The following is a 27961-nucleotide window of genomic DNA, read 5'->3' as shown; positions in this document are numbered from 1 at the left end:
GCTGTGTTTGTGGGGAGAACTGAGGGCATATTGTGACTTAATGTGGTGTGGTTTCTCTGCGTCACGCTACCAGTGGGAATGGCACTGGTTCTACCATCAGGGACTCTGGCGCTTTGTACTGCGGGGCGAAGGCAAGGAAGGTCTGGCAGGACTAACCCTTAGCTGCAGTTTTGTTTATTTGAATAGCCATTCTTCGGAATATTCTGAGTTGACTGCACTGCCCCTTAAAGTCAGCCAGAAGTTTCTCAGAGAGAATGGAACACTTTCTATTACATTTTGTGTTTACTTTTGAGGTTAGGGGGGAAAAAAAAAATTGTTCTTTGTTTGCCCTTAGAAACCTTGCCTTCTTGAATCTGAGGTCCAAGGTACAGTAAAATCCCTTTATTCAGCCCTTGGCAATGCTGGCTTTTACAACTGGGAATTCTGGCTGGTGCAGTTCACCAAACATACCAGGTGACATGGATTATTTTTTTTGGCTCTGTGTTCACTTCACTCATACTGAAAATGAAGCTCCTTGTATCCAAAACTAATAAATTCTGTGCCTGTGTAACAAAGATTAGAAATGTCATCCACATCTTATCTCTGATTTGAATCCCTAAAGGCGATTTGACCTTGGAGAGCCTGAGAGCACAGAACAGATGGTGAGGGGGGAAGTAAGATACTGGGACTTGTCCTGTTCTTTTTGCTGGTGAGAGCAAACTCATGGCTGTGAGCATGCCTTTAACAGAGTAAGATTAAACCCATGTATTTTTAAGCACAGAAATAATTAAGACCTGTTAACTCTACAGTTCCTAGCTTTATAAAATAATGCTGTCCAACAAATGGGTTGGCAAGGGAGAAGAATATCTTGTTGCTTTCGTAGGATACTTTTTTTTTGAATAACACCAAGCCCAGTGATACACAACAGCTGGATGACCATCATGAGTATTTTCTTGAGGGCTATCGGACTATGGCAGCTGAAAGAGACAACTGGGAACAGGATTGCCTGCGCTGTTGGTTCCTGCCAAATTGTGGCCGTGTGCTTACAATAGCAAGCCTGATGGTCTCTTTAACTGGTCTACAGGGCAAAGCTACGTGTTTGGGACCTGCAAGGGTGGATTGCAGGTTGTTTCTAGTGGGAAACACACCACCTCTGTAAATTGCCTCTTGAATAAATAGTTCTAATGTGAATTGCTGGAGACGGGATAGAGAGCTTTTTTCTTCTGCTTTGCAGTAGGAAGTCTTGTTTCTGAACTTGCAAGGAGGATGCAAATTCTTGGAAGATAGCTTTCTTGAATGCAGATTACTGATAGCAAATATATGACTTTTGTTACCCAAGACAGTATCAGTAAACAACGTAATTGCTTTCTCCCTCTCTCTTTCTTTTGTGTAGGGTTGTTGGGCTGTTTTGGCTGGGGGGGTATGTCTGTCTTGCTTTAAGTGATGTTTCCAGAATTAGTTCTGCTACAGTACAAGATGTTAAAATATACTTGTGGAGAGATAAGATATAACTATATGTTCTTCTTTGATAGCCAATAATAAAGGGCTATTTTGCCGAGACATCTGAATGGGATACCAGTAAGTTGTGATCTGTTGCCTACCAGAAATGAGACACATGCCACACAGTTGACAAGGCAGTAAGTTTCCATTCGCTGTGTTTCTGGTCTGAAGTGGAGCAAGTTATGGTATCTCTGTAAGAGCAGTTTTGGGAGTACTTGGAGTATGGTGTTTCCTCTCTGTTCCACCTGCTTCCGATTTTCACAGCAGCTTTGCAGTCAACCCTGAATATTTTCTTTTTATGTGTTAGATCATCAATAACTTAGGTGAAAAGTCAGTAGCCTCTTCCATGTGAGTTGGTTCTTGCCATTGCAAAGAATTCATTCATTTTGTTGGCAGTACAGGCAAAACAGCCAGAATGGAGATCCAGAGGACATGGGCTAAATATTTCCCAGCTCTTAGCAGTAGAGGCATCAATTGCGTGATTTCAAAGGCTTGTTGTCAATCTTACACACATAGCATTTGTTTTTCTCTCTTAATGCTAGTATTGAATCACACCAATTACATTATTACAGTACACTGTGTAAAACATGCTGCCGTTCTGTATAGATGAGTTGCAGTGGATCTGGCAATTATGTCTATTATGAAGAGACACAAGTTGAACATTAGAATGCCCATGAATTAGGGGGCAGGCAGCAGGCATTCATTAAAGATTTTAATTGCTTTCTTTTTCTTCTTTGAAAAAAAGCAGGGGGAGCCATGTTTCAAAGTGAGCAATTAAAGGATACTTCATAGCTAATTGCTGTGAGAAGGGGCTGCTACGTGGAATATGCTCTATTGTAACTCGTATGATTGCTTGACGTTTTATTAAGAAGCACATCTTTGTACTGTGGTAAAATTTAATTTTCTGCAGCGTAACTGCGTGCGTAATAACTGCTGAAGTAATGGATGTTTGGATTTGCTGTGGCTCTCTTCCTTTCTACATGTAATAAACATGCCATAAATAAGCTGTAATTACCACGGTCATTGATGTACAGCAAATCCTCCGTGTATCGGTGGCTTATCTAGTTTGCAGGTAAGTATATTGTATATGTGGATAGGAAGGCACAAGCTGTCTGTAGCTCAGCGGGGTCGTTAGTTAAATTGCAGATCCCCAGAAAGGCAGATCTCTTCCCTGCTGTCAGAGCCAGCATGGGTCTGAAAGTCCCATACAGATGTATCGCTGCGTGGTTTGGAGCGGGACCCAAAAGCCCTCCTGCACGCCAGCCCGTTGTGTGCCTGGTCGGGTTGAACGCCTGAGTTGGGCTTCAGGCATGATACAGAGACGCCAGCATGGCTGAGTGTTGGGTTGGCTCAGGGTACCAGCTTGCACCGGAGCCTTCTGAATGCGTGGGGCCTGCGGACGGGCTGTGTCCCTGGGCTGCAGAGAGGGAAGGCTGAAGCCGCCTGCTTGCACAACTAATTGTGTCTAATGTCCCAAAATATGCAAAAGTAATGCATGTCTGGGTTGCTCCATTACCTAGGAGTACCTCAAACAAAGGAGCATTGACTGTATATTTTTGATTTGTATAATGCAAGTTAATGCTAACTCCTGATGGTGAAACTCATGTTGGTAGCGTTAGTGACCTCCTCCATTCCACGCAACGGCCTCGAACAGAGGTTCTCTTTTAATGGTGTGGTTCACCATGTCTCTCCATCCGGCTTGTGTGCTGTGAGGTATGTCTGTGTGCCAATGGGAACAGCTTAAAGGGAAGAGTCATGCTGGGAGTGTTTGAAAATGTATTTGTAGCTATGTTTTACTGCTGCTTGTAGTGGTGGAGGAAGTAATGCAGTAGGACAAATTGGGAATTGCTGCTTATGTTATTGATACACTGGAGATCAGTGTTCTACAAATAACCTTTTACCTATATGTGTTCAGGAAAACTAGTGGTCTGAAACACCAGAAACACAGGTATTGAAAAAAAGTCGGTGTAAGTGGCTTAGAATTTATGCGTTCTCAAATGCAAAATGAAATCTATCTCTCTACGTTTCAGTAAATAAAATTCCCCATCCAACAGAATCGATGTATGCCATGTTGCAGTAACTCTACAACTATTTTGCACCCGTACTTAACCAGCAACTGTCAGGATTTCTCACTGCCAAGCTGAAGTTTACAAAAACATATACAAGGGTAAAGATAAAAAAATTGGCTAATGGTGATGTGGGTCACAACACCCTTCCTTCTGAGAGGCATGCCACAGAAACGTGCCAGTTTCCCTGAGTGGATTTCAAGAAATAGCGATTCACATTCCCTTCTCTGCCCTCTTGTATGTAACACTGCAGTAGTAAATGATACCTTGAGCCTTGGGATGATGATTTATGTTACTGTGTTAGACACGCTCTGTGTTCTTGCTACTGTTTGGTCAGTTTGTTATGAGGTTTGCACCTTTTGGTTTGGTGATTTGTTTGTGGGTTGGTTTTTTTTAATATCTCTGTGATAATGCAGGAACTTTTCTTTAGCAACTGGAATTAGCAATTGGAAATAGGTTCAGTATTTAAAAATGTTGGAATAGAGACAATGAATTTTCTCAGTAGCAACTTTTATGTATGCAAGTATAGTGAGAGATTGCAGAGATCTGTGGCTTTGAAATTTGAAAGCTTGAACAAAATAAGCAAGTTTATGACCTTGGAAAGAATATTAGTCATGCCTATGCATATGTTGTTTTTAACTGCTGTCTTCTTAGGTAAAGTACGGTATGTTCTTTGTGACTGCAAATTTAGAATGTTGCATCCTTGTAATATGTCTCATTCCTGCTTGTTGCAGGATTTGGGCATGTTCTTGCCTCTAGTACCAGTATCTATTAGCAGACATTAATGGGCACTCACTAGTTCTGACTAATTTTCTATCTGTGCTAATGCATCACCTTAAAAATCATAGCTTGGTACTAGATGGTTACCTAAAAAACCATTGGGCTATAGCTGACTTTAATGGGAGATTGATGATGAAATTACAGAACATGAGGGTGCTATCTCAGTAGCTATTTTCTACAAAAAATTGTCATAACAATGTAACTGGTGCAGAAAAAAATTGTTAATGCTATTGTATGTATGTATGTAGGAGGATTTACTTGGCAATAAGGATGGCTCTGTATATGCTTTGTCTTTAACTCTCTGAAGTAGCAGTCTCAGAATTGTTCTGTATATCCCTTAGCTTTACTTCCTTTTCCTTTTTAAAGTAGCAGTCTTGGGTTAAATCCAAACAGAACTTAAACATCTATTTAGTTTTTTATTCTTATTTGTTTAGTTCTGCTAATAAAGATAGATGAACTATGCTTCTGTATTCTGGTTGCAGGATTTTCACTTTGAAGTTGGTTTCGTTCTCTTATGCAACCTTTTGTTCTGAACTGTTGTTTTTTAAAATCACGAATCATGTCTTTTGCAGTAATGTGAAAAAGAAAAACACTTTTATTGCTACAAGAGTTGGTGTAAGTTTATTTGTGCAAACAGTAGACTGAGTCTGACCTGTCAGTTTGCCTTTAACTGCAGTTGCCATTTAGCTCTTGGTTGTGATTGTGTTAGTTGTCAGTAATTGTGTTTGCTGTCTCGGCTGGAGGCTGTGATGAAGAGTGCTTGGAACTGGGGCATTACACAGATAATATGATGAAACAGCTGCAGCTTAATCATAATGAAATATGCGTGGGCTTTAAGGGCTGCATATTCTGGAAATTTTTATTACACTTAATTCCCGTGTTTAACCTTTTTAGGAAAAAAAAAATCTCCCTGCAATTAGAAAGAAATGGATGTAAGATTATAGTAGTAAGTATTATAAAATAAATCCCATAACCTCCCTGCTTTAGGGAGGGAACATTTTGTTTGTCTTTGCCCCAGGTGAAGCTGCTGGCAATCTTCTAATTTTTCTGATCTTTTAGATGTCTAGACCTGAATGTCTGATGGTGCACCCCTTTCAGCTGAGGAGCCCGGGGCAGCGTATCTGTGCTGTCGGTCAGTGCTAGTGCTCAGTGCTGTCCAGCACTGCCCCTCTCAGAGCTTAGGCACTCTGGGTGACATCCTCTGCCTTCGGAAATCAGAAGGACTTTTCTGTTTACTCTGGGATTGAAATTTCCCTCTTTGTGCTCAGAAAACAGAGGCTGGGATCTTGAGGGAAATCTGAGTCTATGGCATATGGTATTTTGGGACATCCTTGCAAATTGCTAGACTGATCATTTTCTGTCAAAAGTAATGTGGTGTTTTTTTTTATCTAGGCTGAGCAATGCACTGATAGATTATGCAAAATTAACACTTATATTTTTTAAAAAAAAACGTTTGGCATTGGGTTGTCCAGACCTCTGATTGCATTAAATTGATGACAGGCAAATCTGATTACTAAGGCAACCTGCTCAAACTAAAAACCAACAAGTGAGTAGCAGAAAAGAACAAAAACACATGCTGTTGGGAAGAAATCAAGTGCAGACACAGAAGATAAAATACCAACCATGGAAGCAGTTACCACAGTTGCAGGCAATTGAAGTAATGAGGAATGTAGTTCAAGGATGGCCTTGAATTTCTAATTATTGAGGAAATGGGATCTGGTAGGTCTGTTTCCTAATGCTCTAATTCTGTGAAACAAATCCAGATGAGGTATTCCTAGCAGTTCCTTTCTGTGTGTACAGCTGTCATCTTCAGTTTGCCTCATGTGGATAAAAAGTAACTACATCTGTACGGAAACACCTTCCTTATGTTGGAATGAGTTAAAAAAAAAAGTCTCAAGATGATTTTAAACAAAATGCCACAGATGATGGGTGGGACTTCCTATGGAGGACTCGTTTCTCTCTTGCTCTTTTGGGGTCTAATGCTTCACTTGTGTCTGTGCCCAGGCAAACCGTGACGCAGTGATCAGCCGAGCCCCAGACCAGCAGGATGACCGAGCTGTCAGCCTCCGGGATGCTTCTGCAGTCTACGACCTCCTCAGTATCACGCTGGGCAGAAGAGGGCAGTATGTCATGCTTTCTGAGGTACCTCCTCCTGGCTTCTGAAACTTTCACCTGAAACCTGCTGCAAGCACAGCCCCTCTTTGCAGTAGCTTGTCCAGGAAGGTGAAAATGAAGCACACGAGTTGGCAATTAGTGGAAACAGCTACAAAGCTGTGGCAGCATAGGCCAGAAATGTACACAGAACTGTTTGAGATATTAAAATAATTATATGTAGGCACTTGAACAAAGTGATGGTGTATGCTAGCAAGCCCCTTTAACTGAGAAGAGGAAAAATGATGTCCAAAACCAATCACCTGGGCCTTGGGCCACAACAGATTGTTTCCCCTGATTTGATTACTTAGCCAAGCAGCAATCTTAACAAAAGATACATATTTAAAAAAAAAAAAAAATTCTGATATTTCTCCCAATGTTTCTTTCTCAGTGCTTGGAGAGAGCCATGAAGTTTGCGTTTGATGAATTTCACCTCTGGTACCAGCTTGCCCTCTCCATGGTGGCTTGTGGAAAGGTGAGGTTCAAATCGAAGGGCTTGGAAAGGGAACGTTTTCCTCTGGCAGAGTGTATTTAGCTTGCTTGTTTGAATGCGTGCAGTGATGTATTTTGTGGGGATAGGTGCCATCAGACAGCGATGTTGGAAGGACAGTGCTCTCCTTTTAGACTCTGCACTTTATGACCAGGTGTGTACATTTAGTGTTGAGTACTGGTCTTTCCATGTAATGTTTGCTTCTAATTATCAAAGAGAATATGGATTTTGTGCATAGCTGTGGATTGAAAAGCATTGCATTATATAGCTGTCCATCCTCTGCAGGTTCAACATAAACGTGCTTAGTATAAAAAAAATTACTGATGTCTAAAACGATCATCAACTCACTCTATGTCTTTGGGCAGTTGACTTAACCTCTCTTTAAGCTGTGGTTTCTCCATCTGATCAAGGAAATGTAAATACTTTTTCATAGAGAGCTTGCAAGGATTAATATTTTTTGAAGTGCTTGGTGCAAAAGGTACTGTAGAAAAAGAAATTATGAGTGAATGTTTGCATAGACATGTGTTTTTAGCATAAGGTTTTTTGAAATTAGTGTGGTATTTGTCAAAGTTACCAGTTAACCACTGAGATGGTTGAAGTCTGCTTGTGAAAAGTAGGCAGAGGCAGCAGGAGCTTTTCTTTATTAGTCTTAAAAGAGTAGAATTCCTGCAGAAAATATGGACGGTACAATATTTAGCCTGTTCATTCTGGGGGTCCTCACCTACACTTTTAGAAGTTAATGCTGTGCGGTAGTAGACCACTTAATATGGTCCTATATTCTGTACCCATGGGGTGTCAGGGAATCCATATGGAACTGGGCAGAGACCACCAACTAGCAGGCATCTGCCAAATGATAACTACTACTGGCCTTTTATGGCTATAAGCTGAGTTGGAAATAGTAGCTTTGGCATGGAAATGGGAGATGAATATACAGTGGCGTGCTTTTGCAAAGAAGTTGTCATCTTGTGATGCATAAGTGGCAGCAAAGCTTGAAAGATATATGAAGGGATTCCCTCACTTCTGTGAGCATAGGCAAAGCCTTATCTTCAAAGGCTTGTTATGCATTATACTTCAAGAAAAAGGCAGAACAACAATAGAAAGTCTAATAAAAGAGCATCAAGGATGGCTAAGGGGATAGTAAGCAGGACTGTGGAAAGATTGAAAGAGTTGAATATTTTTTACCTTAAAGGGGAGAAAAAAGGCCAAGAGAGAAACAAAACTTCAAGAGCCCTTAGAACAAGGGGCTAATCTTGCCTATTGCGGGTAGGACAAGATGTGATGGCTTCCAGTTGCAGCAACACAAGTTCATGTTTCCTAGTAAGAGGCAAAAAAATAAGGATAGTGGTACACTGGAAAAAAGATTGCCCTTGGAGGTTGAGTGAAGACTGCGTCACTGGCGATCTGTGGAACACCACAACTATTGGTCAGTAGTTACCCCACTGTGAGGCACCAGGGATGTACTTGGTGGGACCTTGCATACTCTGGCTCTGTTCTGGGACTCCAGAGTTATCTCATAGATCGGCTAGATCTGTTATAATCAAAAGGAGACATCAAAAGTTTGACAAAGCGTATTAGATCAGCAGGGAGCTGAAGGGAGATGTTAGTGAGAAAGAGGCTCACAGATTCCTAGAGGAGTTCAGTATAAGCATTTCAAAATCCAATTCCAAGTATGAAAATGATGGCTAGACTCAATCACGTCTAAGTATGTTTAAGTATTCCACCAGTGGCTTTGGGTGGAATACTTAAACAGTGAGCTTGGTGCCACGGTGCTAATACCTTGCACTGGCCTGTGTCAGGTGGGGGGTTTACAGGTCAGGTCCAGTTCCCCTTGGCATTCAGCTGGAGTTAGCACGTTGCTGCCCTCTGTGCCTTTGCAAATCCTCCGGATACCTGATCTCTTGATCCTGAGGACAACAATAACTAGATAGGCTATGATGGAAAGGCACAATATCTTCCTACAAACACTCACAGGACTTGTCTAGGAGCTCTGTTGGCTTTAACCTTTCTCAACAGCAGACAATGCTGTAGATCTGGTAATCTGCCAGAGAGCAAATCTAGATTTAACTGCTGATGTTTGAGAGAGTGAGTGTATCCAGAGAGTAACTGTGGTTCAGTCTTAGGTTAGTATGGAGGAGACAAATGGGGCCTGATGTATTGCTTCTAACAATTAGCATGAGAACTCTGTCCTCCTCCTTATATGTTTGCAGACCTCTTCACCTTCCCTAGAAGTTACTGAATATTTGGTACTTAAGAAAAAAAAAAGAGCAACACAAGTATCTGTATCTCTATAACTGTCCTATCTTTTCAGATTTTCAATTGTCATGTCTTCGTATGTGCTTTAAATATGTACAAGATAAAATGGCCTGATCTTGCCTATTGATGTAAAAGCTCTAAATGTTCTGAGCCCTATATGGGGCAGAGGGAATTCCCTTACCCAGCAATCCCATCTGTGCAGTATTTCACTTCTAATCCCAAAGTATTCCCTGAGGATTCCTGTCGTATACTCTGCAATGCGTCATCTTGCTAATGGGAAATGTGGCATACATTTTTATACCGCTTCACAGCTTGATAGCAGGACAGAGTTCATTTAAAAGTAAGTGCTCCAGTGTAGCAGAAAGAACTGATGAGAAAACAGTGTGGTCTGTCTAGACTGCAGAATGCAGAATACACTTGAGCTTTTATAGGTAAAAGATCTGTTTTCACCTGTCTCAGTCACAGCCAATTCCTGATCTCATTTCTTGGTAATGAAATCTCACATCCTGCAGTGTTACTTGTTCTTCAGTACAGCAAATTATGCTCATAAGTCTTGGGTATGACAGGAACAGTTTTATCAACCTGTAAATGCTGGAAACTTTTTCTCTTTTTTATAACACATTTTTAGGATTTTTAACTCTGACCTTCTTAAAAGTGCTGTAAAATCCTATCTCGCCCTCTATTCTACATCGCATTTGACTGATGTTACTTTTGTTTTGTATATTCATCTTCAGGTTAAGTCAATTGAGTTGCATTTCAAACTATTTTCTTCCTCTGCCAACCAAAAAATTGCCAAATGGTGACTGTCATTTTTCACAAGTGATCAGTCTGAATGTGAAGCCAGCCACCTAGACTTATTACTGTATGTAGGCTTGAATTTATGCATTATTCTAGAAAGCATGTGTCTTAACAAAAATAGGCACATCACTTCAGTAAGTTCTTACAGAGCAAGCGAGGCCTTAGGGCTTCATAAAACAGTGAATGAAAAAGCTCAGAGAAGCATAACCTTCCTGTCTGTCTTCTATCCACTTAAGTGGTGGAAATAATGGAATGACAGCAGTTTCACTTTCCTGTGCTTCTCAATAACTTGTGTAATGAGAAAGATGGTGTGGTCTGGTTGTTTTTTAACCCATTCTTGGGAATGCATGTATACAGAGCTGTATATTTTCTGAACAGAAGGAACATTTTTATTTAAATTATCAAAAGTCTTTCAAATTTCATGGTGGATTTTATAGGCAATTTTAGATGAAGTGCTGGGAAAGAAAGACATAGTGAGAGATGTCCTGTGTCACCAGGTGCAGCTCTGGATAGGCAAGAGAAAGGTTTAAATCAGTCTGATGCAGCACCCCTGTTCTTCTGAACTGGTGCTGGAAAACTGAATGCTGAACTCTTCACAGCTGCCTTAAGTTGCTTCTGCTGGTAATAACCTTTGCAATGTGGTAATACGACAGCCAGAGGCTGAATGGGCATAGCAGCTCCCTGGCTCTGCTGCTGTGCATAGACAGGCTGGAGTCTGAGCGGCGAGTGGTACGATAGCCGGATGCCATCTGGCAGAGTCCTTGGGCAGTGACATGAGCCACTGTCCTGCTGCCAGAGTAAAACGAGTGCAGTAGGTTGCATCTGCTTGTCTCAAGATTTTGAAAAAGTGACCTGTATTCAGCAGAATGGGGAAAGGAAGGACCAAACTCTTATTACAGAGTAGAGAAGACTTAGTAGTCTTCACAGTAGTGAAGAGAGACACAGCTGTTTGGGGCAGACTTGTTGTCTGCTGCTGCTTTTCAGCTGAACAATTTCCCCTGGAGGTCGTGGAGATTGCCAGCACACAGCACCCCTGCGGACTAGGGTGGCTCTACTGACGTGTCTGAGGTCGAAGAAAAAATTGTCATAGTGTCTAGATGATGTATTACAAGCACAAGGGATGTGAAATAGAGTCCCTGTGCACTTGCAAGCATTTCCCTGGCTTCGGACCAGTTGGATCAGTTACATGTTCCCTTGTTCAGATTTCTGTCCCCTTCCACACCTAACAGCCTCCACGGGACCCAGCCTCAGTGTCCCAAAGTGTCACTGGAGCTCTCTGGGAGTGGAGACTCAGAAGTGCCTTGTGGGATTGGGCTGTAGCTTAAATTGACAGTACTTCAGAAAGTCTTCTAGATCTGCATCGTCAGTGTCTGTCTTACCTGTCACACTGCTTAAGGGAAAGATAAACTGATAAAATATGTGTCTTGAACAGTGTAAGGCAACGTTGATGCCTCTCTTCTACCTACCAAGCAAGGAGACCAGATTTGTATTTAGTGACACTGATGTGCCATTTTCCTGACGGTAGTGAGGGAGGATTCTTCAGGGATAGCTGTGAAATTATTCTGTGAATGCTGAGTCTACTTAGTCTAAAAGTGCTGGGTACTCTAATTGAGCCATTCCAATCGCAGCAGTCTTACATTGATCTCTCATGTCCAGTGGATGTGTAATAATCCACATGTGTAATGATCCACATGTCCAGTGGATTAGTAATAAATGTACAAAGTGCATAAAACCATTTTCATGCTCATCTTTAAAAAAACCAAAACCGCCAAACCCAAGACACAACACAACTTGGTTAGTGAATTAAAAGCTTTAGGATGTGTGTTTCTTGAGAGGAGGGGTGGGGAGTGATACAGTCTCAGGCCAGCTGAGGGAAGTCTGGAGCATCTGCTAGGAGAGGACAATCTGCTCTTACCCATCACCCCTTATTCTCATTTAGGAGGTGAAGTGCAGCAAAATGTGTGTAAAGAGTGAGCTCAGGAGCAATTGAAGGGGCTGTGGGGAAGAGCCTCTGTGAGAGCCCAGTGGAGCTGTAGGCAAGGAGACAAGCAGGCCTTGTGCTGGGATTGCTGATGGTGGTTATGTGTTCCTGGGGTGCCTGGCACACAGCTGTCCAGCCCCTCTCGTCCAGCGTTGACAGAACACCATCAGCCCAGCGCTCGCCTTTAGGACAGCAATGGCATGAGTTTAGAAACAACTGCATCGTTGCTGATCCTCGCCAGCCCCTCCTAGACTGTGTTGAGGACACCCTAGGGACAATGGCCAACTTTACCATATAGGCTAGCAGTAAGGGGATAGATAGGCTGGCAGTAAGGGGATTTAAGCACCAGGCATGACACCTTGCAAAACCAGGCAAATAAAGCTGCTTTTAACTACACAAAATGCTCCTCTCTGCTCTTACCCTTCATATTTAAGGAAAAATGGAAGAAAGAGTTATGCTTGTCTACCTGAAAGGTTTTCTTAATAACATAATGCTTCAGGAGGTGTCTGGTGTTACACAAAAGGAAATAATCACATCCTTCTTGGCATCTGTCATTCAGCTGTTTTTCTGGGGGAGCAGGCTCCAGCTTTTCCAGAGCCAATCTTGCAGTGTCACTGCGCTTCCCTTGGCTGCTCGGCAGTCGGAGATACTGCAGCCCTGCCCAGGGCTTGTGCTGGCAGCATTTTTAGTTTTGAAACCAGACTTACACAGATGTGAACTCTGATTTTTTTGGAGCCCTTTGCAAGCTGTTGATACATACTGGTCATAGCCAAATAATGACAAGCTAATGTCTGAGCTGCTCATATCTGTGTTGCACTTAAGGGGAAGTATTCCTTTTTTTTTTTTTTTTTTATTTAAACAGTGCAGGAAAAGCAGATGTCTCTAACAGCTTCGTGGAGCTTTCAGTTTGACTCAGCTATGCCTGTACCGCCAACATACAGCTTTCCAGAAGGTTAGAAGGAAAGTTATAAATATATTTGATACATAATTCTGCAGCAACAGCAGACGGATTTTATGATTTAGGCTGTTCCTTCTGTTGGTTTCCTTGCAAAAGCTTAGACTGGTTGCTAGGCAACTGCCATGAAAAAAAGTGCATTTCTCTTTGCATTGCAGGCAGGAACCTTGGGAGCAGCAGAGGCCTCGGATGGCTCCTTAAATAGCATTGCTGGGGAATGAAAGTTAAAATATTGAACGTTCATTGGTTAAAGATCCTGTTACAAAGGTCAGCCATCTAGGGGATATTCAATAGTTTGGTTTCCTTTGGTGCAAAAGAAAGATTAGAAGGGGGTGTGCCTGTGTGCTGTAGATAGTACGAAAAATGGAAATTTCCAAAGATGCCTGACTGTTGAGCAGAATACCTAGGTGGGCTATATAATTGCCTTCAGGCTTAACGCTCTTTTCTTGACAAAGTGTGAAGTGGGGCGTTTGTCACATTAGCAAGGACAAATTTATGCTTTTAGATTTTAGAATTTAAGAGGCACTTTTAAAATTGAATATTTGAAGCTACTTAATTCCAGTGCTCTAGTTTGCTAAACACAGGATACAAGAAAAGGAGGAGAATTGGTCCCTGTGTTGAGAGAAGTAAATGTCTTAGGGGGAATAATGTTCATGCTGAGAGATTTGCAGAAATCTAGACATTCATTGGAAAGCTAACATCAGGACAACTAATTCCGGAGTTCTCAATTGCTGGCTCACTCTGTGTCATCTTTCCGTGTTGGTTCGAGGTCATTTATAGCTAGATGGCTGTGAATCCCCATATACAGGGAATACTAATTCTTGCATAATGATGAAAGATTCTCTCTCCCCCCTCCTGCAACAATCCCTTTGAGATAGTGCAGTTTTTAAAAGCAGACAGGATGATGCTAGAAATAAAGCGGTGCTAGCTGTGGAGATTAATCTGTGTACTAAACTGCCAGGTGAATTGGGAATGAGGCTGTCTACCAAGACCACCACCTTGAAGAACATTTTTTTCTCTGACTGAAAAGTATTACCAAAGAAGCAAAAATATAGAGAGGTTTTTGGAACCTTTGCACGAGAGGAGCAACTGTTTATGGTGCATCAAGTCTGCCTGGCATGATTTGCTGGAAATTCTTCTTTCTTTTACTTACCTTTATGGTTTCTTTATCTTCTAAATATGAAATGAATCTCTGACATCCTTCTTGTGTTGCTTTGGTGTGTTGGGACAGGAGGAGAAAGAATGAAAATTGTGTTGATGTGAGCTAGGAAAACCAGCATTTGGGCAGCTTCTATGTGTTTAACTCAATTGATGGCAACATTTCACGAGCCTTTTGGAAAACTAAGAGAATTAACTGCAGACTGTTCTTCATTCTGTACTGCTCATTTGCAAGTATCTTTGAGGAGTATGCTTGCATGCTTCATTATATAATTAGTAAATGGGGAATGGGAGTTGCGTTTAGTGTTTGGATAGAAGTTTTTCTTTACATTTTACTCCCTTATAGGATTCAAAACCATGGCTGCCCTAATTACTTAGAGGGAGGTGTCCTCTCCATGCTGCTTCTTCCCCATAGCTTCCTTGTGATTTCTCACTGCAAATGAAGTGCCCCCCCCGCCCCAATGTGAGACATAGAGCTCTTTCAGAAGTCTGTATTGAAAGCAGCCATTTTTCAGTATTGTTTGTTAATTCCCAGAAACTGCCTTTCCTCATTTTCTTTCATAAATTATTGTGGAGCATGTTTCTGATCTCAGCAGAAGAAAAATATTATATGCAAGTAAATTAGATGAGGAAAAAAATTGACAGGAAAACCAGCTTACTATAGATACTGGATTTAAATATGGATCAGTAGTGCCATGTCCTTCCCTGTCTCTATTGCCAAAAACCCACAAAGTTGTCGGTATGTGAAGTGTGGAGATGCCCGATTCAGGTAATTGACGTTCTTTAGTCCCTTAGAGAGTTCACTTTTTTTTTTATGGCTGAATGTTCCCATTAAAGCAGTGTGTTCATTCCATAACCTGATTTGAGCTCTGTGCTTTGTTAGTCATAACAAAGGGAGAATGGTCATGAATCTCCTTATACCTGATGAGGATCCCAAGGCTGAGAACTCCTATATTAGACCTCCCATAAACAAAGTTGAAACCCCCATGAGGCAGATGTTGGCAAGCTTGCCATTCCTTTAAACCGTGTCTGTTTAATGGGTTTGTGTGCATTTAGAGGAACTTAAAAACCTCTTCCCAGAGAGAGGCCAAATGAGACCCAGAGGCAAATCCCTAGTTTTCTGCAATCCTTGGGAACTGGTTCCTGTGCAGTTGTTATAATCCAGCAATTAGCAAGCTAAACAGAAAGAACTTAAACCCTGGCTTGAATTTTGATGCGAGCCCCTCTGAAGCTCAGAATTTTGAGTAGGAAGCATGCACTCACTTGAAGTTCAAGTTCTGCTCTCTCAAAACATGCCTCACCAATAAATCTAATTATTCTTGCCTTGCAGTGAATCTCACAAACAATGCGCTTGGCTGCCTGGTCCACCCACGCTAAGTGAAAGAATATGTGCATTTTAATTATCAGATTATTTCAATGTTACACAAACACTGTTTCATATTAAATATTTTTACAAACTAATGACATCTGTATTCAATACTTAGCGGATGATATTTGTTCCTTGCCTATAAATTGTCTGTAATTAGTATCTTTAAAACACCTTGATGCTATATGTCATGCCAGTCTCCCCTAAGCAAGGTCACTCTGGGAGTGGGGTATTCTTTCTACCATTGTTCCTTGGCTAACATTTTCATCATCTGTATATAATTTCTGCTGAGTAAAGTTTTCAAGGTGAAACTATATAGATCTCTTGAATTTTTAAAATGCAGCTGGGGAGAAAGGCTTCGTGCCACCCTGTTTCTAAAACTACTTCTGCTCCATATTTTAACTGCAAATTTTATAAAGTTTTTTAAAGTGACATAACTTTTTACATGTTTTAGAAGCAGTGTGGAAACTGCGGCTCTCACTCTGTAAATGAACGTTCAGAAGCTCCTGAGTGCGTGTGATAAAGTGACTCCACATGTGAAGTGCAGGCACAGGGTAGGATTTTCTGCTTTGCAGGATTCGGTAGTAACTGTTTTGCTGTTGCCTCTTGAACAGACCCAGGACAGACATGAGAAGCGCTCTGTGGTTTGTGGCTATTGGAGCCTGCAGGTTTGGCTTGTCCTGAGGACCAGTCTTACTCAATGGACAGGTTGCGGTCAGGGAGGAAGCGGAGTTCAAGAGGAACTGTCAAGGAGATGGGTTGTATCACTTCTCTTCTGGTGTAGACCTTGGAAGTTCCTACAGTTGTAGCCCAAATTAGGACAGGCGTCTCACTGCTCTGGTTTGTGCTAGTGCTGGCTGTCACCAGCTCCCAGGTGCCTCCTGCATCAGGAGGGCAGGAAGATGATGTGCCAGGCTGGGACCCGTGTGGGGTTATGTTGCATTTCCAACGCATCCAGCAGTGCTACTGGAATACCAGCTGCCTGCAGTGCAGGTAGCGTTCTGTGAGAGAGAGGAATGAGATGTCATTAAAACCTGAGACACTACTTGTTCTGAACAAATAGGTGTCAGGGAGGTTCATTCTGAGGGATGCTAGTCACTTCGTGACAGCAGAGTGCAGTGATGTGTTTCTTCCTGTACCTCAGGGTTGAATTACCCAAGTCTTTGTTTCCGAGAGGGGTGAGGTAACAGTTTAACCTCTAGGACGAAGTTTATTGATTGCCATCTTTCCTCTGAGACAAGCTTCCTTCTGGCTTTAGGCAAATTGTATATTTTGAATTGTAAAATCGCAAATACTTCCTTGCTTTTATTGATGGTGCCTGATGCTCTAGGTAGGTGGCAGCAGCCTGGAGAATGCAGGGCATGCTGTTGCTCCTCTTCAGACCACGTAGCAGGTTCCCAAGCTTTTCAAGCAGGAGGGTTTGCTCTGCACTGCTGCAGACCTCGTGTCTTTGGTTATGAAACCCATCTTTCCCTTGGCAGGGGCAGGGCTGCTGTGCATCTGTTTTTGCCTTTTCCCAGGCGCCCTTCCAAGCAAATTCCTATCCAGGCTTTTGAATCCCCTAGCAAGAAGTGGACCTTCAGTTCTGTGGAGAAAGGAGGTGGCAGTGGTGTGAGGGAGGGGAAGTGCTGATGGCCAGTGGGAGTGCAAAGTTGCAGTGCAGGGCTGCCCGGGATTCAAGCAGATGCCAGACCAGCCGCCTGTGCTGCCTGGAGCTCTGGTGGGGAGAGCCCCACAGGGTCCAGGATCTGGTAGGAATAGTGATTAGTTTGACTCTGCAAGCTTCTGTTGCTTCTTTCCTGCAATGTGGAAAGGCCATGACTGTTTAATGTGCTCCTGAGAGGGAACACTGAGTGAGAGAAGCGCCTGTGCGTGTCTCTTGAGACTGCGTGGAAGAGTTTGGGAGGAATGGGGCATGTAAGGAGAAATTCTGAGAGAAGAAAACTTCCCCTTGAACTCAAGGATGAGAGAATTTTGGGGATCAGGGGTCAGTGTGAGAAGGGTTGCAGACGTAAAGAAGCTGTGGTTGAGGTAGGGTGGGCTAGGAGACTGCGGCAGGGCAACTTCTGTTGCCTCCTTGTTGGCTGACAAGACCTTCTCACCCGCATCTCAGACCAGAGATTTCCTCATTCCGCTTTTAAACCTTCTGAAGTGTGGCAGCCATGAGTATGTGCTGTAAAAAGGAATGTTTGTAGAGCACATTGACCCCAATGGGAGATGTAACTGCTAATCTTAATAAACATCATTCATTAATGGTAACCTAACACCAGAAAGACAGCAAGTATTTTATGGGCTTGCTTTCTAACACATGCTGGTCGGACTGCCTGCTGAACAGTGTATTGCTCTGCAGTTGCCTGCTCCACCCTTTGCATGGTGGGATCCCAGTTATATTCTTCTATCTTCTGGAACTGGAGAAGACACAAAACAACCTACAGAGCAGATTACTTTAGCTGCACAAACCTCTTGCTGAGTAGAGTTGGCCTAAAATGTTGACATACTGAAAGATAAGCTCTTTATGCTCTTTTCTGGCTTACTGGGAGATGGTTGTGTGCAAGAAAAATTGTCACAGAATTCTTTTGAATTGTGAGGGCAGAGTTAAAATAACCAGTGCATTAATGGCCAAGGAAAACTGTTTCTTGTAATGCACACAGCCAGGGCTGGTTCTTTGGCGTGTTTCCTCTGAGCGTGGGAAGAGTGTGTGTTTGCATGCGCATGCGCGCACGCATGTGTCTACGTGTGTGGAGGTGGAAATAAAGTTGCTAACTTGTTGCTGACATGTGGTTCTTGCCTTCATAGTACTACTTTGTACATTTCACTGAAATATCTTGCTTGGACTCTGTAACAGCATTGTCTAATCAGCCTTTTTTATTTCCTCCTTCTCTCTCCCCCTCCTTCTCCAGTCAGCATACGCTGTGTCAGTGCTCAAAGAGTGCGCTAAACTGCGACCTACAGATCCCACCGTTCCCCTTCTGGCTGCCAAGGTCTGCATTGGGTCGCTGCACTGGGTAAGCAAGCTGATGCAATTCTTATTGTGTAATGGATCAGGTGCTGCAGTGACAGTGCCATGGTGTAGTTGCAGTGGGGAGAAAGGGAATCCCTGTTAAAAATCATACGCACATGCATGCCTTTCAAAAAAAAAAAAAAAAAAATCCCAGGAAGAAATTTTGCGGTGAGTCACTGAAATGTATTTTGCTGGCACATTAAACAAAGGAGGAGGGGGGAAAGCCAAAACAGCCGTTCTGGGGACTGCTGCTTCAACTGAGTGTTGAGTTGAATCTGCCACTCTTGTAGACCCTGGAAGACAAAAGCTAATTATTATTAAGTGGACTGTTAGACAGTTCAGGTCTGCTGGACAACTCAGTCCTTTGTTCCTGAAGTTGCTGTGTCAGTGTATTCTGTTCTGGGTGTGTTAATGTATGCCCCAGAAGCAGAGTGGGAGTGGAAGTCTGTGCCTGTGAAATTCTGATTATCCCAAGGAGCAGAAACATCTGTCAGTCTTTTGCTGCTTGGTGTAATTAATTGAATGGAAGCCTGCTGTTTTCACCTGTCCTCACCACGAGGTGTCCCTGCAGTCAGTGAAGGATTATAATTGCTGGTATAAGTAAAACAAAGATGCAAGAAAGCATGACAGAAAATACCAGAAGAATCTGCCCAGATTTTGGTGAAAAGTTGTAGGGGCTACATTTGCTGCTGTTGTGTCCCCCTGGCCCCCCACCTCCTCATCCTCTACATCCCTGTGATTGAGTTGTATCAGTTTACACCACCATCAGTGACGAGATCCGGTTATGTATGGCTTTGAATGAACTAGACTGTTCAGACTATAATGGTTAAACTTATGTGAGTCAGCAAAAACTGCAAAGTATCTTGTTCTAGGAAAAATCTTTCAGGTCTGAGGGCCTTGAGGGAGTCCTTGCTGAACTACCAGCCTACCTCTGTTCTCTAAATAGAACAATTTAACTCTCTTGTACCCTTAGCTCTATCTAAATTTTGAGGGTTGAAAGTCATTCAGTGATATAAAATAACATTCACTGTGAATGTTATTTTTTTTAAATAAAGCAAATAAGGGTTTTTTCTGATTCTTAGAGACATTAAAACAATATGAAAGCCAGGCATTACAAGTGTGGTGAACACATTAATATCTCTGATGAAGATTCCAAAGCAAGATCAGCTTGTCATTAGTCTAAAACATCAGCAAGTATACTGATAACTTCTACTATGTAGACTCTGAAGCTAAAGGAACTTCGTGGGCTAAATTCCTGCATTCATTTGGCACCATAGTGGGGGACTGCAAGACCCTGACAGCTTCCCCTGGCAATCCTGATGTCTTGATCATTGCCAACAGGCCAAAAAAAAAAATTAAAACCCAGCAGAACAGTCATGTTAAATGTGAGGAAAAACTTTCTCTGATATCAGGCTCAGGAGAGCCTGAATTTTGCCTAGGAGTCTGAATTTTAGTGTAGGAGACAAACTTGGGATCTCCATGTTGCAAATAAATCTTTTATTGTTCTGCCTTCCTGCTCTGTGAACATGAATCCAACAAGAGGAAGGTACTGGAGTTGTGAAGCCGATGAGGGAAGGCACTCTCTTGGACCTGATACTTAGAAACAAGGAAGAACTGGTTGGGACTGTGAAGTGTGAGGGCAGCCTTGACTGCAGTGACTAGCCATAGAATCCCTTTTCTCACAGTACAGAAACATTGTCCTTTCACCTCAACACACATCAATGACCCAGTTTTTGGTAGAGTGCCTCATTAAAACTTCATTGCTCCTGTTAAATATAAGAACATCCCATGGATCTTGATTTTTAGCGTGCAGTTTCACACGATGCATTTCAGTTTTGTCTGAAGGCTAGTTATGGCAGAGGTCACCTGTTCAGCAAGTATCAAGAGACAGTAGCCTTCTTGAAGTCATTGTTTGTGTTTAGCAGTGGTCAAAGTCAGTCAAAACACAATCTTAATGGACCATTCTGCTATTTTGCTTGTTGCCTTCTCTCAAGATCTGTTTTCTTTCCTGTGTTACGCTGGTGTTTATGCAGCTCTCGCTACTGAGGACTAAATTTTAAATGGTGCAGTTAAAGTCTGCTGACTGTGATGGATGAGGAGTTGAATGTAAAAATATGAGCCCAAATTGAAGATGCTGCTATGCCAGGAAATGGGCAAAGTCAGGATTTGTCCTTCTCATTGGTGCTTCCGCCCAAAATCTCTTGGATCGGGTAGCACAGCTCATATATAAAGAATACCTTGTTACAGAGACACTTAGAAAAGATGGTGAGACTAATTCAGTCCCAGCTTTGTCCTCAGGCAATCCAGTATCTCCAGACTTCTCATACATGGCAGAGCTGATAAAGCAACAGTCTAACCCTAAAATACAGGAGAAAGAAGGGGAAAATGAGCTGGGTTTGATTATTGCAAAGAAAGTGGGTTTTTACCTCTACTGCTTTTTCATTGTGTGAAACACTTTTCAGCGTTACTCAGTCAGACCTTGGCTCAGAACTGGGGTGCAGTATGAAATACAAACATGATTTCACAAGAGGGTAATTTTACTGCAGTTATCTAGCGCGCAACCTTATGAACTAAAACCAAATTAAAACTATTCCTCTCCCCTCTTCCTTTCGTTTAGTGGCCTATGCTCTACCCTGATACCAAACTTGATGATGGTATAGAAGAGTTTTAAGTGAGGGGAGTCAGAGGGAAATGGGAGCAACTTTTAAAAGAACTGAAATGATAGGTTCCCACATCTCATAGTCAAAGGGATGCTTCTGATATTACTGGCAAACTCCTGTGCTTAATAAAGGCCTTCCTGCTTAGCAGAACTGCTTTTCTAAATGTCATCCTTACAGTAATTATTTGCATTTAAATTACACGGCAATCAAATCAGAATTGGATCATTTAAACTGGAAGTGAACAAACTGATCAATGCCAGTATAAATAGAAAGGAAGATAGACATGGAATGGGAACAGTCTAATGGACAAATATTAACAGTTACAAAGACTCAAATATGCCTTGCTTTTCAGAACATATGAAATATGGTTAATTTCTCAATTAGGAAATATATCTATGTACTTGATTGCTGGCTAGGCAGAAAAAGGGTGAAATCAGATCATCATTTATCCAAATGAAACAGCTAATTTATATGTTCTGCATCTGTCTACTATGTGCTTTTGGTGCAGTATTGTACTTGGTTTGTTTATGGTCTGTGGACAAGCAGTGCTTTAGTCTTATTTCAGTTACTAGCAATAAAAAAAACCCAAAAACATTTATGCAGCTGGATAATGATACAATGTCATGAGGAGCACAGAATAGTTTCTTTCCTGATTAATCTAGTGGTCATTTAACTCATTTTGCTGGCTTTGTACATGGCGTCTCAACACACTTTTTAAGAAGCAGGGAAAGCAAAAAAAATTAATTGAAATGTACCATGGTGATTTACAACATTGAGGATGCCTAGATCACATCTATGAAATAATCTTTCAATGCAGAAGAAATCAAAGTAAAAACATGCGTACATTCATACTGTGCCATGCAAATTAATATGTAACAGAGCCTGATGTGGAAAAGAACTAAATGCCCCCACCTTCTCTTGTGACAGTATAACCAGATTATTAGCTGATGTAAATTGGCACTATTCCACTGGCCTATTACTGGCACCATGCTGGTTTACATCAGCAGATGATCTGTCCCATCAACCACTAGCTTTCAGGATTGGGCCTGCAGTAAACAACTGAGTGATATAAGCAATGTTTTGGTTGCCTTTTCCAGACTTACAGGTTTTTTTAAACAAACAAACAATCAAAAAACCCCCCACAAAACAGAGTGAACAGTAAATCAGCACTTCATTAATTCTAAAGCTTATGTCAGTTGACTCAGAGGACCAGGAAAGCTCCAAACCTATTGCATCTATATAGAGGACACTTGTCTGGTCAGGATGCAGGTGGACCTGTACTTAATAAAGCTCATGAGATACAAAAGTTTTCAGCAAAATCAGAACTTTTACACTGTATCTAGCCCATTAGACATGTGTTTTAAATGTCTTTGTAGTGGGCTCAGAATTACTTTTGAGGCATCATGCTGCCTAGCCTTCCAGTTTGCTGGGGTTTCAGCGCAACAGTTTGCTGAACTCAGATGTGAATGGTTCTAGCAAGTGAACACAAAGCCCATTTGTGTTTAGCCAGCTGTCTTTTAACTTTCCAGAATGCACTATGAAGTTTTTGACTATTGAAGTTCAGAGTATTGTTTTAAATTTTCATAGGAAAGCAGATGTAGCTTACAGTGGAATGTGTCCATACTGAAGTCGTCCTGCCTTGATCCACTATAAATTCAGAGTGCCATTTACTAAAAGGCTTGTTGCAATTTCCTCTTTCACTCAGCCTTCCCTGGCATGGCCTCAGCTGAATGCTCACTTGCCTATTTTGGCAGCAACTTTGAGTTGCAGTGTGAGTTGTTGGTTTTAATATTTTAATAGTACAGTACTGTTAATTTCACTACTAATCTAGGTTCTGCGGGACCCTGTTATGGCAGGTGGTGTGAAAATACTAAAACCAGAACTTCTGCCCACAGGCGAGTGTTAAATACCAAATTTCTCCATTTTAGGAGCCTTGTTTTTGGATTTGGCATTTCGGATTACTCTGATGCTTTCTTGTGCCTTTTACTCCATTGACTTCAATGGAGGCATGTTGAATGCTTTGTAAATATACATAGAGACAAATGGGCTATAGTCCTAGGATAGGCTTGAATCTTCTAAGACTCTGGTTTGACGGAGAGTAGGAAGACATGCGGCATGTTCTTTTTTTTTTGTTTTGTTTTTCATATTTTTTCATATTTTCAGTGCCCCACAGTCTATACCACAGAAATAGTATTGTTGTGCTAAACTTGTATAGTACCAAATGATGCTAGTATTATCAGCTAGTATCAACTTTTGGGGAGACTTCACCCCATGGCAAAGCACAAGACGGTGCTGTGCCTCACAGACGTTTCCCTCATTTCTTTTACTTCGCTAATCCCGGTGCACACAGTGAAGAGCTCTGCTCCAGCGCTTTACTGGGAAGGCAGAGGTCGTGCCATCAGTCTGGGAAAGGGAGAAGAGTGTGGGGTTGGGCCAGGCCAGACCGTGCATGGAGTCATAAAAAGTGTGTAAGACATACCGTGAGGTCAGTATGGTCGGTGGGTGGGTGGGAGGTTGGCAGGATGTAGATTTAGAGCTGCATACTTCTGAGGTAGCAGTTTATCATTCGTTACTTTTACAGACCACTTAATCCGAGAGTGCTTCTCTCTCCTTCTGTCGGTTGTTGACCCTGTCACTGTAGATAATAAATGCTGTGCATGTGCTTGTACCTAGTTGCCTAGAAGCCCTGGAGTTGCATTGAAATGCTTAGGTCTTACTGCAGTAGGAATAATATTGAAAGATCAAATCTAGTCCTATTATCGGAGTTATGCTGCCTGCTGAGCGGACAGTCTGGAGGACTGACATCGCTAGGGTTAGAGGCTACTGAGAAAAGCAGTGAATGGTAAGGAGCTACTAGAGATTTCTTACATCTTTTAAAAAGACATTCTTGCCTACATCACAGCTACTGTTATTGGGGCAATCCCCAGGGTTTTAGACATCAGAATGACCAAGAATTTTGTCTTCTGTACATCTCCCTTGTGAACAAACCACACTTGCTACAGGGGAGGAAAGGCTCAAGTACTCCTAAGTGCTGGGGGCTGAGCTTACATACAGCGTAAGTTGGTGGGCTTAGTACTGGTGACATATGGAGAAAATGCTGACTAGACCAACAATAGCAAGCACAGGATTTTTTTTCCTGACATATGTAACATGATTTGCTTTGTACGCTGTAAATAGCTGTAGGACAAAACCTTTCCATTATACTACACCTTATTGGCCATGTTCTTCCTATGCATTTTTCCTCTTCTCATTCTGTTTTCTCAATATTTTTTTTCTCCTCTTTGAATTAGTCTCTATACCTACAACCTAGTATAACAAAAATATTAAGAAGAGGTCAATCCAACTAGTTAATATAATACATAATTTTGTGTAGATACCCTTTCTGTAGGATTTGGGTCTCTTATGTGCTTGAGTATCACTCAGTCTCACTGGTGTCCAGACTCCCCTGCTTCACTAACCTTGTCCGCTGTCCTAAGTCCAGTGTCACTCGACCTGTTTCCTGCCTCCTCCCTTGCGCGCTCCTTTTTTTCGGCACAGTAAGGTGCTGTTTCCATGCTGCTGTATATCATCAATTTGCTTGTCCTCAATTGTTCTAAATCCATACTGCTGAGAACTGCAGCTCCCACTTACAGTCCTGGAGGGTATTGATTCAGTGGGGTAGGGCTTGAGCTTTTCTGAAAACAAGCTGGGTGGCAGTTGGAAACCAGCTGGGTGGCAATAGGCCAGGAGACAGCACCTGCTGTTCCCCGCTCCCTTGTCAGTATGCCCCTGGGCTTGGCTCGAGCACATACCAAAACCTGTGGTCAAATAACAGGGGTGGCTGGAACAGCTACTCTCTGTTTCAGGGAAAACATCCCTCAGGTTACATAGCTTACCAACTGTTCCTTTTCCATCAAAGATGATGGAGGGGGTGGAAGGGGAAAAAAAAACCAAACCAAAACAACCCCACAGTATTACAGTCTTATCAGTGTCAGCTCACAGTTTGGCAGCCTGTCTCTTTCCAGGTGCCAGGTGTGTGCTTGTTTCTGGTGAGGTGGAGAGGTTGCTTAGCTAGTGCTTCCAGGTGCCTTCTGACAGTTTATACAGCTTGAGTTCAAAATGCAAAAAAGTTCCTTTGTTTCTCCCCCACACCTGTTCTCTGAGCTTTCTTCCATGCAGGTCTTGGAGGCAGGGAACCTCTCCCTGCAACTTGTGGTGCTGCCCTTCTCTCCACCAGCTATTCAGTGCAAAGTATGCAGAAGAACATAAGAACAGGAACAGAATGGCCAAATCAGAGGTATATCTGTGGGGCTTTGAGACTTTGGTTTTGCTTGCTTCTGAGAGAATGACAAGCAGATATCTAAGGAAACTGAATTCAAGATGTTACCGGCACTCTTGATGCCCAAAGAAATATCTTTTCCATGGTGTTGGAAGCTCCCATTGGTACTGCTAGCAACCAGGTAACAGCAGCATGCTGTGTGTTTCCTAATCACAAAGTGATGCTGTGCTGTGCTCGCTGTAGGGGAGGACATGTGGCATCTTGTGGCTTAGAGCTTACTAGCAAGGGCCTGTAAGTTGCAACAGGAAGTTTTGATCCATGTTCCTTGCCCTTCCAGTGCAGTGTTGTGTCACCTTAAGATTGTAGTCCTCCTCTGAAGTGAATGAACCATTTAGGTTCCCTTCATATTGAGGCTGGCCCCTGGCTGTGCAGTAAGAGTAGGAATGGACATCTTGATTCTCCTGATAAGCATTCTGCAGCTTAGCTCACTCCTGTGTACGCCAAGCTCCCAACTTCTGGGAGTGCCACAGGGTGAAACTTCACATACCTGGCACCATGTGGGGAGAGGAGAAAGAGGAGCAGCTCCTGCTGCTTCAGGTAATGTGGCAGGATGTAGGAGCTGCAGCTGGGAATGGTTGTATCTAGTGGGACTCCAAAGGGATTGATGCCTCATTTGGAGGCCTTCCCCTGCTTCCTTTCCCATTGCTACAGCACAGAGTGGAGACATCTCATATGCTTAAGGACCCCCACAGACACAGCTTTACTGGTAGACCACAGCTCAGGCTTGCTACTGGTCCCTCACTTGGGTGTACGGAAGGGGAGTTTTCATCCAAACTGCAATCCAGCGGGGGCACTTTGCACTGGAGAGTTGAAACCTCGCAGTGGGTAACATGAGTGAAAGGTTTGGCTTTTCACACTTGCCCAGAATGATTGAAGAGTAAGAGAATGGGAGAAGAGGGGGCAGATGGCAGCCACAGCAGGGCTGGCAGGGGAAGTGGCTGAGTGCTGTCAGAAGGAAAAGTAAATGCTCTCATAAACAGAACCAGCTGTTCTGGAGTTTGCAAGGCCACTTATTTTCAAAGCAGCCTTCAGGTGACCCAAGTTTGCATTCATGAGAATCTTGGTGGCTGGTCAAAGTGCCATTAGTGTTTAGTATGAATAAATGTTTCCAAGAATGTTTGTGCTAGAGGTGTTCTTTCAGCCATTCTGAAAAGTTATAGGTTTAATTATTCATACAATAGATTAATCTGACACTTGCAGGTGGCCCTTGATAACTGGCAGGCAAGAAAGCTGAATGGTGCGCTGCTGATTTATGCAGCGTAGGCTATCAGTCAGAGACTGGAAACACCATCAGGTGACCATTCAGAGAAACAATGGATCAAAATCTCTCCAATTCTAAATGTCTCCATTTCAACTCCAAACCTTTCATTTAATCTCTTTTTTCATGCACTCTACCCACCCCTACACTTGTTCGCTAGTCATTAGAATTCCTCGTATAGCTCTTTTCTTCATCTAATGGAGACTTCTTGGACCAAAGTGTGTGTGGGGAGAAGAGGAGAAACAATGAAGAAAGAGAGTGGGAATATAGCTGTTTATGGTGGTAAGAGGTGCATAATTGATTTTCTGGCTGCAGAGATTTTGTCTTACATAAAAGTTCCTGAGAGCTGAAGAATTTAGTTACTGTTTCATGGCAAGGGGTTTTTATTGTTGTGCTTTTTTTTCTTGCCTCTTTTTTTTTCTATTTTCCCCTCTGTGTGGCAAGTCATGGGACTTTTTCTTCTTCCATTGTCCTAGGCTCTGGTCCAGAACACACTTTAGTATGTGGCAGAGAAGTCAGTGGGGCTACTGACAGGATTAAGAAATCTCCTGGAACAAATCTGAGACTTCCTGATGTGATCAGAGTTTAAAGAGTCTCTTATCTAAACATCATTGAAATCAGTAGGACTATTTCTAGTGTTTTCAGTAAACTTTGGATTGTGCTGTTAAAGGCAGTCCTTGCAATTTAGTTGGTAGCCCCAAGTATGCCCCAAGAGGGGTATTCCTGTTTCAATTAGTAGTTTCTAGATTCATAGCTGACTAGGCAATCAGCAAGACCATAGTGCTGTCATAGTGCTTGCAGGGAACAGTTTGATGAGAAAATATACATTGGTCGTTGGGCTGACTGATCTGAGGTTTCAGAAATTTGGGAACTATTGGTCTACATCTGGTTTGAATTGTATGGCCTCAGGGAGCTGTATGAGTGAGGAAAAGACCCAAGCAGTGGAGATTGCTTCTTCACTTGCACTTTTCAGCCTTTCTTCATGCTTACATTAACAGTAATTTTTTTCTTATGTTTGATATCATCTCATAAATACCAAGTCCTTTGTTTATGAAGCTGTTAGTTAATGTTGGCACCTGAATGTCTTCAAATGATATAACTAGGAGGCCCATTGACAGGATAGTATATCAAGTCAAGCAGTTTCTGCTTATAAGTAGTGTATTAACACATCACCGCAGAAGGGAAGTTTCTGGTCTGCTGTTATGTTTTGGTTCCAGTTCATTATGAGTGACTCCTTTTATACGTTA

General features: G+C 42.3%; 1 protein-coding gene across 9 annotated transcripts in view; it reads left to right on the top strand.

Annotated features, from left to right (window-relative positions):
* TTC7A (tetratricopeptide repeat domain 7A) overlaps nucleotides 1-27961 on the top strand; it is a 194848-nt gene that overhangs the window by 61451 nt on the left and 105436 nt on the right. For 7 of the 9 annotated variants that reach the window (XM_075749060.1, XM_075749059.1, XM_075749063.1 and 4 more), the window contains 3 exons: nucleotides 6330-6467; nucleotides 6868-6951; nucleotides 18378-18482. In XM_075749060.1, coding sequence (XP_075605175.1) covers nucleotides 6330-6467; nucleotides 6868-6951; nucleotides 18378-18482 — 327 coding nt within the window. The remainder of the gene's footprint in view (nucleotides 1-6329; nucleotides 6468-6867; nucleotides 6952-18377; nucleotides 18483-27961) is intronic. The other 2 variants (XM_075749058.1, XM_075749062.1) reach the window with 1 other exon arrangement.

The sequence above is a fragment of the Balearica regulorum genome, chromosome 3 (assembly GCF_011004875.1).
Source record: "Balearica regulorum gibbericeps isolate bBalReg1 chromosome 3, bBalReg1.pri, whole genome shotgun sequence".
NCBI classification, from domain to species: Eukaryota; Metazoa; Chordata; class Aves; order Gruiformes; family Gruidae; genus Balearica; species Balearica regulorum.
Note: the sequence above shows the minus strand (reverse complement) of the source record. Positions and strands in the feature narration are given on the sequence as shown.